The sequence below is a fragment of the Rhyacophila brunnea genome, unplaced genomic scaffold (genome assembly GCF_057557595.1).
Source record: "Rhyacophila brunnea isolate RB1 unplaced genomic scaffold, BYU_Rbru_1.0 scaffold_16, whole genome shotgun sequence".
Taxonomy (NCBI): domain Eukaryota; kingdom Metazoa; phylum Arthropoda; class Insecta; order Trichoptera; family Rhyacophilidae; genus Rhyacophila; species Rhyacophila brunnea.
The window spans coordinates 27,773,264-27,790,740 of NW_028232816.1; the positions used below are offsets into that span (position 1 = coordinate 27,773,264).

At 35.6% G+C, this 17,477-nt stretch overlaps 3 protein-coding genes across 3 annotated transcripts in view; 2 read left to right on the plus strand and 1 right to left on the minus strand.

Annotated features, from left to right (window-relative positions):
• Positions 1 to 485: 485 nt before the first annotated feature.
• amx (TM2 domain-containing protein 3 almondex) lies at positions 486 to 7,996 on the plus strand. Its single transcript, XM_085944105.1, has 4 exons — positions 486 to 660; positions 2,576 to 2,817; positions 4,145 to 4,266; positions 5,157 to 7,996. Exons 1-4 carry the CDS (start codon positions 573 to 575, stop codon positions 5,434 to 5,436), a joined length of 732 nt encoding a protein of 243 aa, XP_085800231.1. The 5' UTR covers positions 486 to 572; the 3' UTR covers positions 5,437 to 7,996.
• Positions 7,997 to 8,032: 36 nt separating this feature from the next.
• Irbp (Inverted repeat-binding protein) lies at positions 8,033 to 12,218 on the minus strand. Its single transcript, XM_085944101.1, has one exon. The coding sequence runs from the start codon at positions 12,025 to 12,027 to the stop codon at positions 10,255 to 10,257; it is 1,773 nt and encodes a 590-aa protein (XP_085800227.1). The 5' UTR covers positions 12,028 to 12,218; the 3' UTR covers positions 8,033 to 10,254.
• Positions 12,219 to 15,870: 3,652 nt separating this feature from the next.
• LOC147074582 (UDP-glucose 4-epimerase-like) overlaps positions 15,871 to 17,477 on the plus strand; it is a 31,590-nt gene continuing 29,983 nt past the window's right edge. Inside the window, exon 1 of the mRNA XM_085944103.1 lies at positions 15,871 to 16,006. The gene's annotated coding sequence lies outside the window, so the exon portion shown is untranslated. The remainder of the gene's footprint in view (positions 16,007 to 17,477) is intronic.

Sequence of the window (17,477 nt, forward strand, 5' to 3'; positions counted from 1 at the left end):
AAATTTGGCATACCCAACACCAGGTGATAACAAACAGATATTTCAAGGACTTCAAAGTCAAATTCGAATAATGAAAGGAGTTTTACCTACCAATAAAACTCTTATTATTCATGTTGACTTTGAAGTCCAGGTAACTTCTACCTGGTTCCTTGAGTCATATCATAATGAAGACAAAGTGATGCCAAACTCTATACATAAAAAATAGACGCGCGGGTATGACCAGTCAATGAAAACGGAGGAATGACCAACGACAAGAAAAAGGAAAATAAATTAGTAGAATATAACCTCACGCGAAGAAGAAAGAGCAAACCCTATCTCAAGGACTTCAAAGTCAACATGAATAATAAGAGTTTTATTGGTAGGTAAAACTCCTTTCAATATTAATTATTGTCACAAATATACGTTATTATAATATTTCACTCAACAGCCTTATAGGTAAGTCGATTCGATGGAAAATAATTATATTATCTATGGACGGAGTCTATGACTTTGACAGCTGTCATTCGCAGAAAATACTGAATAGTATATTATTCAGAAAACAACTTTTATTAACTGTAATCAAAGATACAGGTATGATGAGGACATTTCATTTAAGGATTCGGGATGTCGTGGCCATTTTGTTGACATTTATTTTAAACAACGTCCGTATCACACAAATGGGTAAGTTAACGATGGTTCAGCAACTCATAAATTTAGAAATTATTCCTTTTTTAAATTTATTTTCTCACATAATAATAACTGTACCTCAGAGGCAGGCGGATGCAAGTGCCAAATACCCAATTGTTCAGGAGAGCCAAAAAACAATTTTTATTTTAAAGGAATATTCATAACTTCTAAGAAAATATACATATAATGATCATTATTTTTTTTATTCTAATTCAATCAATTAAAGTACTTCTGAAATATGTAAGAAAGGAATAAATATAATACAATTTTATATCTAAAAAAAATAAAATAAAAAACGTAGTGTGTATTTGCATCCTTCTGCCTCTAAAGATATTTTGTTAAATGTGGATTTGTATCTTATTTACCTAGCCAAAATAAAACAAATTATAAGTTAAAAAAATTTATAGGTATAAATATAACAAAGCAAAACACATTTTTTTTTAAATTTTATTATGTATTCATCATCATCACCAGCCTGAATCTATTCAGTGCTGGATGAAGGCCTCCCTAATCTCCAAGTTGATTCCACTTCTCTCGTCCCTGTGCGTTGCGTTGCCAAGTTTTTCCGCAGAACTTTATCATTTCATCGATCCAGCGGTCTCTAGATCTACCTTGCGGATGTTTTGTACCTCTTGGATACCACTGGATGAATAAATTTGTCCAACGATTGTTCTTTCTTCGACCTGTGTCCAGCAAATTTCCATTTGAGGTTTTTAGCAAACTCTATCACATCATTAATCCTTGTCTGTTCCCTTATCCACTCATTCTTCTTTTTGTCCGTTTGCGTTATGCCCAGCATGCACCTTTCCATTCCACGTTGTGCTACTCTGAGTTTCTGGATCTCTCTTTTACTTAGGGTCCATGTTTCACACGCATGTGATTACGGGAAGTACACACTGGTTGAACACTTTGCACTTTAGGCACAGTGGGAGGTCATTTTTGAAGAAATTATTCAGGCGGCCAAAAGCACTCCAGCCTAGCTTTACTCTGCAAACAATTTCATCAAATATACATCCATCTATAGACACTTGTTGTGCCAGATAGATGTAGTTTTTCACCTGTCCGAGCTGAATGCCATTGATGAGGATCTCTTTTTGGCCCGCAAAGTAGTTGAACATGACTTTCTTCTTTGACACATTTATTTTCAAGCCTACTTTGTTGCTTACTCCAGCGAGTTCCTGCATTCTGCTTTGGAGGTCTTCTGAGTCTTGCAAACTACTATTTATTGTCATCGGGAAAGCGCAGATGACTCACGTATTCTCCATTTATGGGGGCCCGCGTCATTCCAGTCAAGTTCTCTAAATAAGTCTTCAAGTGTAGCTGTAAATAGTTTAGGTGAGATTGTATCACCTTGTCGGACTCCTTTACTGATAGGAAATGCGCGATGGTTTATGGAGATGTTGTTGCGCTACTGTATATATTATTGAAAATATTTATATAGCGCCCGGGGATTCCTTGATTTCTGAGTGCATCGAGTATTGAAAATTTCTTTATGGAATCAAACCCTTTCTCATAGTCTATAAAACCCATGGATAGCGGCAGCTTGTATTCCTGTTACCGCTCTGATTTCTCTGATGACTTGGATATGGTCCATAGTGCTGTATCCTCCTCTAAAACTCGTTCTCCTGGCTGGTTCTCGTGTAGTACATGTTGCAGACGGTTTGAGAGAATTTTATCTTAGTGGATTATTGGATTTGCATCCTTCTGCCTCTAAGGTAGGTATGGCACTTGCATCTTTATTCTATGCATATCTTGGACTAGGACTTCCATCTCTCTGCCTCTAATAAATAAAGCCTTCTTAAAAAAAATCATTTTCCCCAAAAATGGAGTTGCATCCGTCTGCCTCTGAGGTACAGATAATATGTTATTATAATATTGTGATTATTACATCGTTTACTTGTTTTTGCAGCCAACAACCATATGGATATATCGATTAAAGATTTAAATATCAAAATACACAATAATGTGAACTCGTCTTTCATTCCATACCCACTAAGAAACAATACAGATGACGTTCAAACCGATTGTCCTTCAAATATTGATTGCGATAGACTGGCATATCCTTGTATTAAATGCAATCTTACAAACAAATGCATTTATGGAGATTCAGTGAAGGTATCATGCACTGCATTGCCTCAGATTATATGCACGGTCAGTAAATTTGTTTATTTTATATTATAATTTTAAATTTTCCGAAAAAAATAATCCTGAAACGCGTACCTACGTGTCGTCTGTGAAGTTCTATTTTTGAAAACATTATTTAGTGGATGACAGATTAACAAAATAGCGTTGCTGTCATTCTCATTATGCAATGAAAAAAATAGTTATTATGTAATTAAAACAACCCTTAAATGCATTATGGCAACCTTTCAATGTAGGTACATACCTATTACTTTTCTATTCAGTCACATTAACAGTGGCACCTGTAAATAAAAACTGTAACTATTTTGTCAGTACAATTTGTCCACTGCAGAAAACTGCAAGTTTTAAAATAAAATTTCATCTACACAAACAACTTTAGGTAGGTGCTTAAAAAATTATACAGTTTGTCGCTAAAAGGCAACACCAAGCAATTAAGGGTTAAGACATTTGGATGACTTCATTAATTTTTAATAATCGTGGAAATAATACTTTTACAATATACACAAGACATTTTCCTTAGCAGTGGTAAAAAATATATGATGTAATTAGAATCAACTTTATGGGCAGGGGACTTATGGCAATCGTTTTGTGTTATTATAAACGACATAATAACATTATAAATGAGGTTTGTGCAATGACATTAATATGGACGAACTATCTAGAAAATAAAATGACACTCACTTTGTGTCGGGTCTGCCGGATGGCGAAATTCATATTTTAATATCGGTATCCTACGCTCAAATGAACATTCTGCTTGCAAGCGGTCTGGCGACACCGCTGGGTCTGCCCATACAAAATTTCTGACTGTCAGGTTTCGACTCCACCGTTATTATTGTGTTACAAAATGCCAATGTGCCTTGTTAAAAATTGTAAAAAAAATCTACTAAACACTCCAAGAAAGATGGGATATCACTTTTCATGTGTTAGTATTATTTATTATTTATAAAATGCCATTTTAAGATAATGTTTATTCAATGCAATTGAATGACAGAAACCATTGGACAGTCACCTGTGATGCGCTGGGCTCACTTGCGTCTAATCTCCGAGAAGTCGTAAGTAACCGAGAATCTGTTTCTAACGCAATGAGTCATGACACTAATACGCCATTACAATAAAGGTTATATTACTATAAATTCTCGAAGCTTGTATCGCATAATGGAAATGGATACGTCATACGGTGACGTGACATCTACTTATACATCTGTGAATGACTTTCATGCACAATTTCTCGTGCGCGCCGGTATGAAGTGAGTTGTCCATTTAATTGGGTTTGTGATATTAAAATCATTTTCAAACAAGTGAATGTTTACATGTTGCGTTAATATTGAATTTTCAGGGAAAACGGGATTTTGACAGAGTTGCTCAGTGTCGCTACTGTTATCAGACAGAACATTGGGAGCACAGGTGTATCCAGAAAGCAAATTGCAACTCGGTTGCATCGCCAAAGCAGTACTACAGGTAAATAATTTCTTAAAATCCAAGTAATAGTTAAATAATTTTATTTCATACCTACCTACTTTGAGGGTATGTACCTATTAGGAAAACAAAGATACGACTGTAACTCTTCTGAGGATTACGCTGTCGTATGGGGGTGAAATATGGACCCTGTGCTCCACTGATTGTCAGAAGCGGATAGTGTCTGATAACTTTTACTTAAAACGGAAGCTACAGAATGCTAAATATAAAGTGGCTTGAAGATAGACGAACAGGTGCAAACACAAGGAGGGGTTTTCGCGTCCGAACCCCCTCCAAGAACGAAAAACATAATTATGTACTTCTTCTTCGTCAAAAAGTCACAAGGTTGACTGAGGATTGTGGCCAAGATGCTTTGGCTGCCGGACAGCCTTCTCAACGGGTTGACCCTTTTCCCCTTGACATTCTACGACATGCAAGGCCTGTGATACCTAATCGTTGAATTGGCAATCTGAGGCATCCAATGTTTGCTTTAATATATTGACGCAGCATGTCTAAAGGCAGCAAGTCAGCGCAGGCGAAACAATCAGACACTAATGATCCTTATAATAAGAACGTTAGGCCACGCACGTTCAATAACCATTTGTGGATGCGACAGGTCACAATGTCGCATAGTGAGCAACCGTAGTTATAGTTGCAAGCAAGGTGTTCATTGCTAGTCAAAAAGAAGTGTCTGGGTATGAAGAATGTGCCCAGAAACGTGGTAATTGTGGAAACTAGTGGCACCTGCTAGATGTAGTTAATACCGCCCCCACCCACTGTTATTTTTTTAAATTAGCAGGACTGTGCGAGGTATTGCTCTACTTATAAAAATAAAATTGTATTGCAAATTAATTTTTACAGCTTGTCACATATTATTATTCATATTTTTCCAGGACCAATTGCACAGTGCTGCCTGACGTAATATGCTTAGGAAAACGCGAATTCGCCAAGCGGGTCCTTTGCAGTTGGACGGGAGGGGCTCGCTGGGGCACTGCCCTGGCTCTGAGTGTAGCCCTCGGGGGCTTTGGTGCAGATCGCTTCTACCTCGGCCACTGGCAAGAGGGCATCGGGAAGCTCTTTAGCTTCGGAGGTCTGGGAGTGTGGACACTATTGGATGTGGTCCTAATTTCTGTCCATCATTTGGGACCTGCTGACGGATCGTTGTACATTTGAAATGTTATTTAATTGCGCTTTTGAGTCATATCGTTTTCGGAATGAATAAATAAAATAAAAATGTTTTATTTTATAAATCTACGGTGGTTATAAGTAAAATCACACCATTAAAAAATATCTTTTCAATAATTGAAACACCACATTGATGAATGTACCCAATATATCCGCCACGCCAATACAAAATTACTGTTTCCTTGTCTGATTTACAATGTATTTCTTGCTTGATTATTTTGACAGTTGAGTTTTTGATTTCGACTATGGATGTCTGTGTGTACGATAGTAATCGCAACGTTGTTGGTGAGTTGAATGTCAGCATGCATTGTGCCTAAAAGTTAATATGCATTGTGTTCGGCGATTATTGTACGTAATTTCATATGAAATAAGCATTAATGATTGCACTATAATATAAAACACTGCAATAATTGAATTACAGAATAAAATGTTACACCAAATACTGCAATGTTACCGTGACCCAGAATTTTTACAAAATGACAGATCATGTGGACAACGCTACCTAATATTTAGGTAGATATAGGTGTCTAGTTATTTATATATTTTTTAAATTAAATTAAAAATTGTCTGTTTGTAGTGATTGATCGCGTAGGATACGTTTTGGGCATAGCTATAAACAAATAACCTTTATTTTGTTCCATATCACTAAAAAGATTCTAGCTTAAAATGCCTGGCCTATTTTTGTTTTACTGGAGTTCGTTACTTTATTATATGCAAGCAAACGGAAAGATTATACACGCGTGATTCCACCCAATATGGTGATTCCTGGTATGTAATAAGTGCGAGAAAAAAAAATATTATTACAAATGATGTAATGAATTCGCACACGCTGTGTCGCGATGAACGAGGATTACCTGTGTTAAAATTTCCGGGAGGCACGATCATGGAAGGTCTTTGCCCTTGAAATGGCAGTTACCTTTATAAGCCTGTAAGTGCGGTAAAATGCAAAATTTGGAATGTCTATTTTCATGCAAATACTCACTTAAATACAATTAGTGGATGCTTTGATAGCTTAAATCAATGATACTCAACCTTTTTTTTCTTCGGGCCAAATGCATATATTTGTAAAGTAACGCGGGCCGCATCACTACTGGTGTGTCCCCATCATGAAATCCAAAAATCATGAAATCCCCCCTTTTTTACAAAACATTTTTGAGATTTTAAAAATTATGTGTGTTTTTTAAATTAATCGTGTGCAATAGCAATACTCTTATACCAGATCTGATGTCTACCATAATGACAATCCTCTGGGTGTCGAAAAGAATATCAAGATATACGAAATTCCTTATAATAAATATGTTTCGGGCCGCACATAAAAGCTTAAAGGGCCGCATGCGGCCCGCGGGTTGAGTATCGCTGTAAGTGGTAAAGCACAACTACCAGAATGTGGTGGGTACAGATTCAAGTCCCATTGAATGTAAATATTTTGGTATGTTTCTGTGTTATGAAAAAATAATGTGTAATATATTTTAATCTCACACATAATAATATGTATTGTGTTATTAATAATCAACTTGTTAATATTGTGATAAGTAGTGTAAACTGTAAAGTAAGGTGATTATAAATGAATAAATGGTCAGCATTATGCATTAACAGATCAAGAGATACTTATATAAAAGTGGCTGAACAAACGCGACAGAAGTTAGCTTATTGTTTTGTTCTTCATTCTCGGACACACAGATTACTTGTACCAGCCAGATAGATGACAGTGGTGAGGGATGGAGGAAGGTGAAGATTCGACATAAATAGTGCACACTAGACATTGTCAGCTATACTTATTTGTTTTCATTGAATTAAGAATACAATTTGCAGATGGTGTTGATTGTTTTTAAAATTCGATTAAACCCAGCCCTAACCAAACCATGGTAGTTTAGGTATGCTACGGGTGATCCGACAAAATAGCGCATATTTTTTCATTGTATTAAGAACAGCGCTCGAAATGGAAAAGTTTACGAACCGGAGCGCTCGACAGTTTTCTGAAGAACAATACATAGATATCATAGTTATCAAATTTTATGTATATTTCATAAAAATAAGTATGTTAGATTTTCTATTATATGGCCTATCTAGCTCAGACGGTCAATTTATTTTTTCCACGAGACGGAGCTATAATTTTACCGATTTCACGAACAGGAACGGCGCTCCGGTCCATTTCGAGCCCTGATTAAGAATACATATTACTGATGGTGTTAGTTTTTCAAAATTCACTAAGCCCTGCCTAAACTACAATTTTTTTGACTATTATCTACTATGGCTTGGATTACGCAGGGTTGAATTGAATTTTAAAAACTAACCAACACCATCTACAGTCTACACATTGTAGTCTTAGTTCAATGAAAACAAAATACGTTTGACTGGTAAAGTTTAGTATGCACTATTTATGTTGGATATTAACAGCCTATCTCCACCCTTCACCGCTGGTAGAATAAAGTATTTATTTTGCAAAAACCTACACTTGATCTATAAATGCATAACCCAAACTATGTAATACCTATTAAATTAAGATTCCAAATACTATCAATAAATAGTTCAAAATATACTAAGCACCTTTACGATGAATTTTTTATTAAATAAAACACATATACACTGAACATAAGTACACATTTATTAATTTGTACGAAGTATAAAACGTGTTTCAAAACATAGGAATTGAGTAACATTAACAATATTATTATTTTAATAATTCAGTTATTTATAACAAAATATATAAAACCTCCAATGTGACAATTTTGTCCAAATCGTTTTTTTTTTATATTCTCAGTTCATTCATATTAGACCCAGTGCTCGAAATGGAAAAGTTTACGATCCGGAGCGCTCGACAATTTTCTAAAGATATTGACATAGTTATCAAATTTTATGTGTATTTAATGTGTTAGATTTTTCGTTATAATTATGGACTATCTCGCTCAGACGGTCAAATTATTTTTTCCATGAGATGGAGCGATAATTTTACCGATTTCATGAACCGGAACGGCATTCCGGTGCGCTTCGGTCTATTTCGAGCGGATTAGACCCCATATTTTAATAAAACTCTCAATGGTTACCATACTTAATTAATTACAGCGACATCCAAAGTAACATGTCTCATTTTAATAAGACCATAACACCTTCAATGTATATTGTAGTCATCACAACGGAGCTATTAAAAATACTTTACTATGAAGAGCTTCCACTACCTGTTATTCAGACATAAAAAAAGTTGGAAGACACTTTCATTTTTGTGTATATAAGTAGTTTTATGTCAATTGCGTCACACTGGAGGTTTTTAGATAGCTCAGCGGGTCATTCTATACACAAGACTGCTAAAGTGATAGTATTTATTACATACATTATGTATTGAGGTATTATAATTGTTACAATAAGTAAGCTGATCATCAGTCAAAACTGTTTCTCTCTCGCTCTAAATTTTATCACAGCCAAGAGACGCACCGTTAAAATGTAGCACTTATTGCAACAATACCAACCATTTTATTGTAATTGTTACAATAAGTGCTAATAACTCCATACAAACCTACCCTAGTTAGCTGTAAATACTATCACGTTATCACTTTAGCGGCCTTGCGTATTGAATAGACCCACACAGCTATATAATTATCTTTAATAAAGAATTAACACAGACACATATATTAAATTAAATTAATTATTACAAAATATAAACTTTCGATTAGGACTAATTTACAAACATGTTAAAGGAAATCTTCTTTTACAGAGATGCGAGTCTAAACACACAAAATGTGAGTGGTGGCAAAAAAGACCACTGATTTTCAAACTTCAAAACAATAGAGAACATTTACATTTTTTTGCATTCAAAAGTGGTACATACTACGTAAAACTGAAATTGCCTGTTCAAGATTTTTATAGGGAAAAGATTCAACATCTTTTGCTATTTATGTATTTTTAGAAGTCACCAAAACAATGAAACAGATTGCCCTCATTTTTATCAAATCGTGTCCAGTAAAGTGTACATAATTATTATACAGTACCGGAAGAATTCTGAATGATTTAAAAGTAGGTGTGGATACTCGTTACTCTTTTGATACCTACCGTAATTATTATAAAGCATTTATTATAAATTAAAGTTCAATTATCACAAGAAAATAAACTTTGTATTCAAACATAACAGTATAAAATTACCATTAATGTAATGTTCCACACACATTGCGCCATTTGGTCTCATTGCTAGCTATACCTACTATCATCTGTTACCGGTGCAAAGACTCACGGCGATAATGTATTCAGTGAACTGCATATGTACAATTTACATGAAGCTAAATAAAATGAGGTGATGATATAAAAACACACACACAAGAGAACTCTTAGGCCGCGTGTAATATAACGCGAATTTGTCGTATGGACAACTACGATCCTCATATCTATCGCTTGTAGTGACGTTCGCGCTGATCCATCGGCTGTCGGTTTCACGAACACACAGGCGCTCGTAGTGCTCGAGAACTTGAACAACAGGATTCGCATTGAGATCGTGTGCCATCCATACAATTCACGTTACATTACATGCGTCTGGACCCGCCATTATAGTGAACAAGTTTCCATTAAATTTTTATAATTACATTAATAATAAATAAAAACAAAATGTTATTTCATATCACGTAATATAAAAATAACCCAAAATAAATAGCAACAAAATTATTGACACATGAAAAAGGCACCATGAAAGGCGGTATTGTTAAGTTTTTATTGTCAGGAATTGTAAATTTCACAGACATCTTGGAATTGATGATTACTCTAAAACTAAACTAGATCGAACTCTCAAATACTATGGTACTACTAATATGGTTTAGTGTGAAGTTAGATATCTTGACAGTGCTCATATACAAGTTCCACAAGCTTGTCTTTCTTAATCCCAGTCATGGCGGGAAGACCAGATGCTTGCTTCCATTTAAGGATATCCTTTAGCTGAGCTACAGTATACATGGCTACTGTTTCACCTTCGATTCTGCTTTTCAGTAACTTGATATCGGGCGGTTCTATATCGGTGGCGATTTTCTTAGCCGGCTTATTATCGGACCTAGTTCTTTTGGCAGGGGCAACACCGAACGGCCCGAATAAGTTCTCAAAGTCTTCATTCAAATCCTCTACCTTTTCGGACAGTTTATCAGCATCGGGTATTGTTAAGTCTTGCACCGGTCGAGGATTCTCTTCATCGAGTGCCAAAGTTTCAATCGCAGTATGCAAAGTTTCGAGTTTTGGATTTTTTATAAGACCATTTTTATATTCGTTATCCGTTAATTTTCCAACAATATTTTCTACACAGTTTAACTGTTCCATGGAAGGTTCTGTAATGCCATTAACGATTACTTCTTTTAAATCATCGACATAGGGTAAGTATATTACGTGAAATCCATCCGGTTGTATTTGATAACTGCCTTTCATAATTTTTTTCTGCGGCACCAAAGCGACCAGTTTGGGATGGGAGTACCAACGGGAAACCATCGTGCATATGGCGACGCGGTCTTTAGCCAAACACCGATCTCTCAAACAAAGTAACAGTTGATTAGAACCGGTCACACTTTTCTCATCAGAATACAAAAACGTACATGGTTTCAAATAGCATTTGGACTTGTTGAGAACGGAAGACGGTTTGAAGCCGAGAAGTTTAATCATCGGAGGGCCAGCAAATTTCTTCAATTCTGTCACTTCGGAGCAAGTGAATTCAATATTTTTGTCACCGAATTGCTGATACATGCACAGTTCGGAACGGAGAATAGGAGTGGCAGTGGTATCGCTTTGGCGTTTCAAGGCAGAAGACGACTCAACTGTTTCATTAGTCTTCCTGCAAAGTAGAACTTTCTTTGGAGCTTCCTTTGACCTGCAAAGGTAGTATAATCCGACCCCTAACTCGACGCCGGGACCAAGATGAAATTTCAAAAGCGCCGAGGCAGATTTCCTATGATTATTTTGCCACATCAACGGCACAATATCTTCGACCACCATAGATGGTGCCGGGGGTTCCCATTCTAAAGACGGCTGATCCGATATAACTTTACCCAGCTCCATAAAAAAACTGTCAGAAGGGATTTTTTTATCAGATATGTTAATGATGTTCAAGTCAATTCCGAGAGTAGACAGATCTGAAGCTTTTTTTAATATTGCTCGATGATTATTTGCATCTGGTTCCGTGAGACAACTCAACATCGTCACAGTTTGTGCTGTAATCTTCTTCTTGCATCCTGAGAACACACGAGTGGCCTGCCAGAGCGCATCGGCCAGGTTATAGTTTCCAAAAACACCCCATTTGTCTTTAATTATGTTAGGGTTTGAAGATATTTCTATAATAGTTTTCATCGCGTCTACTGTTGGCTCTTCCAGTTTGATCAGTTCAACGACATTTTCGAGACCGTTGATGTTTTTTTGAGTACCATACAATGATACTCCGAATAGTTGTTTGGGGGCACTTATCATTATTTGCCTCAAAAGAGTGGCACACGCTCTCAGCGCTATTTCAACGGGTATTTCGTTGCCTCTGTCTTCCCACATGTCTGATGAGACGTCTACCAATAAAATGCAACCGTTTGCACCGCTCCATTGGAAGGATTCTTGATTTTCATCGTCGGACTCCATTTTGATATCGAATTATTACAAATCACGTACTTATGATATCATAAAACTATCGCTGACATAAATAAACAGGCCGTTATAGACTGATAAATATTTAAAGTGAAGATATCAGATAACAATTTTTACTTCTCACAAATTTTCAAAAATACAAGCACAAACTTGTCAACCTGTCATAATAGTGTTTACCGCCACACTAATATACTAGCATAGACTATGGCCACCGGTAATCATAAACAATAAATTAATATACTACCATAGACCTCCGATTGGTTTCCGGTAGTGGTGGTGGTGATCTTTCAAAAATTCAAAATATTAAATTTCTAATAATAAAATTAAACAAGCACCTACCTACATACTAGAATTATTACTAAATAAAACAACCAAAAACTCAGGGATTAAAATAATATGAATTGATCGTAATCCATCGTACACGATTTAATTGATTTTTTTTGTATCGCTGCTTCGTAAACGTTTTTTACGATACACTTATGCCAGCGCTCCATTGGCGAGCCAAAAGTCCGACGACAATAAGTCTTCAGATTTTTCTACGTTCTGCTACTGGCCAACAGACGTTCAACGAAACGAGTATATAATTAATTTGACGAGTAAAACAGTCGACTTTGACAGCATAGATAATATACGTATATCTGACAGTTAAATCGTGATGGCGTTAAATGATACCGACGTTTTATGTTTTTTGGGTTATTGGGTGGCAGATAATGTAATAACGAAGCAAAGGGTACACAAATACTGGGTGAAACATTGGATAAGGAAACGAACGACATTATCCCACACAAATTTAATACGAGAATTGCGTTTGCAACCGAGCGATTTCCGCAATTATTTGCGAATGTCGGAGGATGTATACACAGAACTGTATAATTTGGTCTCCCCATTTATTAAAAAAAAAAATACTATGATGAGGGAAGCTATTTCTCCTCATGATAGATTATGTGCAACCCTGCGATTTTTGGCTGCCGGCGGAACATTCACTGACTTGCATTATAGAACTGCGATTGGAAGACAAACTCTGGGCAAGATAATTCCCGAAACTTGCCAAGTCATCATTGACGTTTTGAAAGGAGAATATTTCAAGGTGTGTATTATACGTATTTAACGTAGTGGTCGCGCGGGGGCGGCGGCGCGGCGGCGTCTTGCGAAACTCAAACGAATAACCGTGTGTAAAATGTTCGTAGACAGTGTCTTTTTTGGGGCATAATACGCACGGTTATACGTTTGAGTTTCGCAAGACGCCGCCGCGTCGCGCCCGCCAATTCACTACGGCCGAGCACTCAGGTACTTGAGACCGTGGACAACCGTGGAGCGTATCCGGACAATAATTTACCGCGCAAAAAAATGTATTGCACGCGCGAATAGACTCACGTGACGACAGTGTTATTAGTCTTGTGAATTCCGCGTGCAATAAAATTATTGTTCGCGGGCTAAATAATTGACCAGTTATGTACATTCTAACACCTCAATAGATAAACTAAATTTACGAACCACAGTGGTAAAAAAGTGTAACTAGATTATATAATACTATATCTACTACTATAATACGCACAAGACAAATATAGCTACCTATTCAATACCCACTCATTACTCTTAGTAAGAATTTGAAAGAACCATTTTTAGGTACCCACTCGCTGTGATATTGATGAAAATAATAATAATCACTATGATACAAAATTATTGACTTTGATTCACCGCAAAATTGATAGATCAATAATACCTACATATGGATTGGAGTGTTTCTGTAATTATTGAAAATTCTATTCCATGGTAACAATCAGTAATGTGGGTCTTGGACGATTTGGCGCCGGGACAACTGGGTGCCAGGCAATCGAATAAAATTCAAATATAAATAGACGTTCGTGAATTAAAGGTACTTTTGAAATAATATATATTTAATATTATTAATTACGTGTATTTAAATTATTATATTAATTAAATTAATAATTTAAATGTGCATATGTTTAAGTTCCAACGAAAAGAGGTTCTTTTATTTTTATATGAAGCCTCAGGCATGATAATATTCTCAATCCGAAATAAAAAACATTTAGAGCAAAATTAATTAAAACTACCGAATAGTAGATAGGAACTGATTAAAATTACTCGTATACTTTCTGTATAATGCTTCAAATACACTCTATGACGATCGGTCATATATATGTCGAAAAACCCGTTTCTTATGTTGGCGTCCTGTGTCATAGGGTGTCACAGAGTGTAAATAGGATGTCATAGCTGTCATACAATATGTATGTATAATATGTCGGAATGGCATAGATTTGATCATAGACACTAAAACGCTCTTAGCATATTTGTGCCCGATCGTCATATTGTCTATTTGAACCTTAACGTATATTTATTTCATTTGACAGTGCGGCGCCCAGTTGTCCCATTCCCCAGTAATATCCCGTGGGGAGTGGAAGCGTTTCTTGAATATGAGGAGGCACTCGCTTTGTTAGAGAGCTACAAAAAATAGAAAGGTTGTGTGCTGTTCACGGATGACACAATATTCTAAGGACATTCGTCTTAAAGAAGTTGATTAATTCTCGAATATGAAAATGTTTCGCTTGCGACGCGGACAGAGGAGTTATCATCATCACAATAATCAGCCGAGAACCGAGACCGAGAAGAGTGGACTTCTCGCTCTTTTAGTTAGGTACGTATAACATGCCGCGTAGATTGATGGGTACTACTGTGTAACTGCATTTTTCCAGCGGTTGTCCACTCGAGGAGCGGCATGTCCAGCCTATTACCATTTCATCAGCTTTGCAACATCCACCACATTGCGTAGTTTTGCATTTTCCTTACCCACTAGTTTCTTTTGTGGTCTCTCTACGTTATGTAGATGCTCAACGAGGAACCTCCATATTGAACAACGAATACGTCAGTCACCTGCGTTGTGTAGGCGACATTGTTGTATTTGCAGAAGACCCAAAAGACTTCCAGAATGGTACACAGGAACTTGCAAAATGAAAGCAGCATAGTAGGGTTAAACATAATTATTAATGTCTCGAAGTCAATATTATCGAGAAATCGTATTCACGATAAACTCGTCTGTTGGCCCAAATACGACCGTCATGAACTGAGCGTATAAATGTGAGGGAAGCGATTAACCAGTTCAATTCCCACCTGATTATGGAATTTTCGCTACGTATCCGTCGAAATATTAAAACATGTGGTTTAGAAAAAAGAGAGGTGGGAGAAAAAAATGGGGGGGGGGGGGGGGGAGAGACATATTTTTATAGGTAAATAATCTATCTCCAAATAATGTAAAACATATTATAATATAATAAGTATATGGGTATTATGTCGTGTTTTTGATTGTTAGAATTCGTGATGTAAGTACTAAATTTAAGTGTCAACCGGTGAGCTCGATAACCGATGAGTGATTTACACGGTTGGCCGGCTGACTCGAAAGCAAAGCTATCCACGTTCTCCACTTTGTAAAGTAGTTGTGTGTTCTCTAAAATTTTGACATTTGTAACGGGATCAGTGGTGTAATTTAGTAGCAAGCTCGGCTGTCAACCGAAGAATTTTTGTTTTCAATTTTTAAAACGGTTATGGCAGTTTTTCGTTGCTGAATTTTATTTACCCTATCAGCGAAATTACTGTGTACGCGAAAAAAGACTTTCGCGTAAAAAAGTAATTAGTTTGGTATATACCTACACTTTCAGTTTTTCATAAAGGTATATCAAACTTTTTTATTATACCTGTTACAGAAAATGAAGACGTCACGATTTGAAACCAAGGGTCAAGTTATAAATTTAGCATTGGTTCAGTAAAGTCGAGGTGGCAAAAAGATGAAGATGCTACCTATTATATACCTACCATTGGAGATGGTCGATGACTACCTATCGTACAACGTACAATTTAACATCAGTCGCATTCAACGGCTCGCAGCCTGTTGACGTGTTATGTCGTGGTTTTGTTAAATACAGTGCTCAATCACTTAAAGAATATCATCCTTTTCAAGGTAAATTTTCAATTAATAATTAAATACTGAATTAAAACAAGAGTCATTTCATTTGTCTATGGTTTTTGCCACATTTTAAATTTGGAATTATGGGTATATTTATTTTATAATGACGGATACATAATGAAGGCTGAAGTTTATGTAGGTAGATGAGGAACACAGTTTTTTTTATATATTGGAATGAATTAACAATGAATGACACACTATCTTTCTCTTATTCCGATCATACTTATAATATAGAGAAAAATACTGTTTGACCTTGACATAAGTCCTGTTAATATGGTGTTAATTATTGTTTGTCGCGTAGAATGTACAGTTATTCGGTCTGTTCAAAATGTTAGCTGTTTGTTGGATTTACAAAGAGAAAAAATAACATGGCATGGTTATCATTACGTGTACCCACATGTGTAGAGAGCAGATGACCATGTGCATCATAGAATACGTGCATGTCTCTATTTTTATTGTAAATGGTTTTTAAATGTGCCTGACTGCAGAGTGCAACTGGAAGATTTGAGGTAAACGACCTGTTTACCCATGAAGTTCACGAGGATAACTTACTATAGCTTTCCTCAGTTTAAAGACGTTCTGGGATAAATGAATATCGTATTAGATTCTAGTTAGAATATCCTAGAATATAACATTATTTAATACGCGGTTGTGAACGTCGAAGAAGTTTAAATTACTTCACAATAATATATACATTTAATCTACGAATTTTGAATCTCTCACTTTCGATAATAATTATAAAACAAGCAGGCAGTACTTTACATATGTACCTATGATATATTTTAAATTCAAACCGTATTCGAAGGAGTCATTCAAAAAAATCTCAGGTTCTCTCGATATCTCTAGACAAAAAAAACTTATGGAAGTATCCTTCATTACTATTAAAAATAATAGTGGATATGTCACTAGCCACCTATCAATTAATAAATACTTAACTGTTTATTCACTGATATACATAATATTACTGATATATATTTATTTATTTTGTATTAGGTAGGTATATATTTAGAACATACTTGTTAGAATTCAAAAATAGAAACAAAGGAAAACAAACGCAACCAAACAAATTGATAATTTAAAATCAAAGCTAATGATTCAAAACAAAAACAATTTAATTATTCGATAATTTGATCAATTTTAATGTTTGTCAATGTATCAATTTATAATTTATTTGTCAATGTACCTAGATGTTCTAACTAGCGATTAGTGTTTTTTCGTATTGTCCGCTATTATAAATCTGTATATTAATTATTATAACGTGGAAATAAATACAAACAAAAAAAAAATTATTTATTCCATAGCTAATAAGCTTTAACTGAATTGAATTGTCGGGGGAGATCAATCAGAAGAACAATGATTTCTTTTCGATTTCAATTTACCTATTCCTCCAGTAAATATAATTTTAATACCTACATTTACATATAATGTTTAAGCCGTGAATGCCTACGGTACTTATAGTAATGCT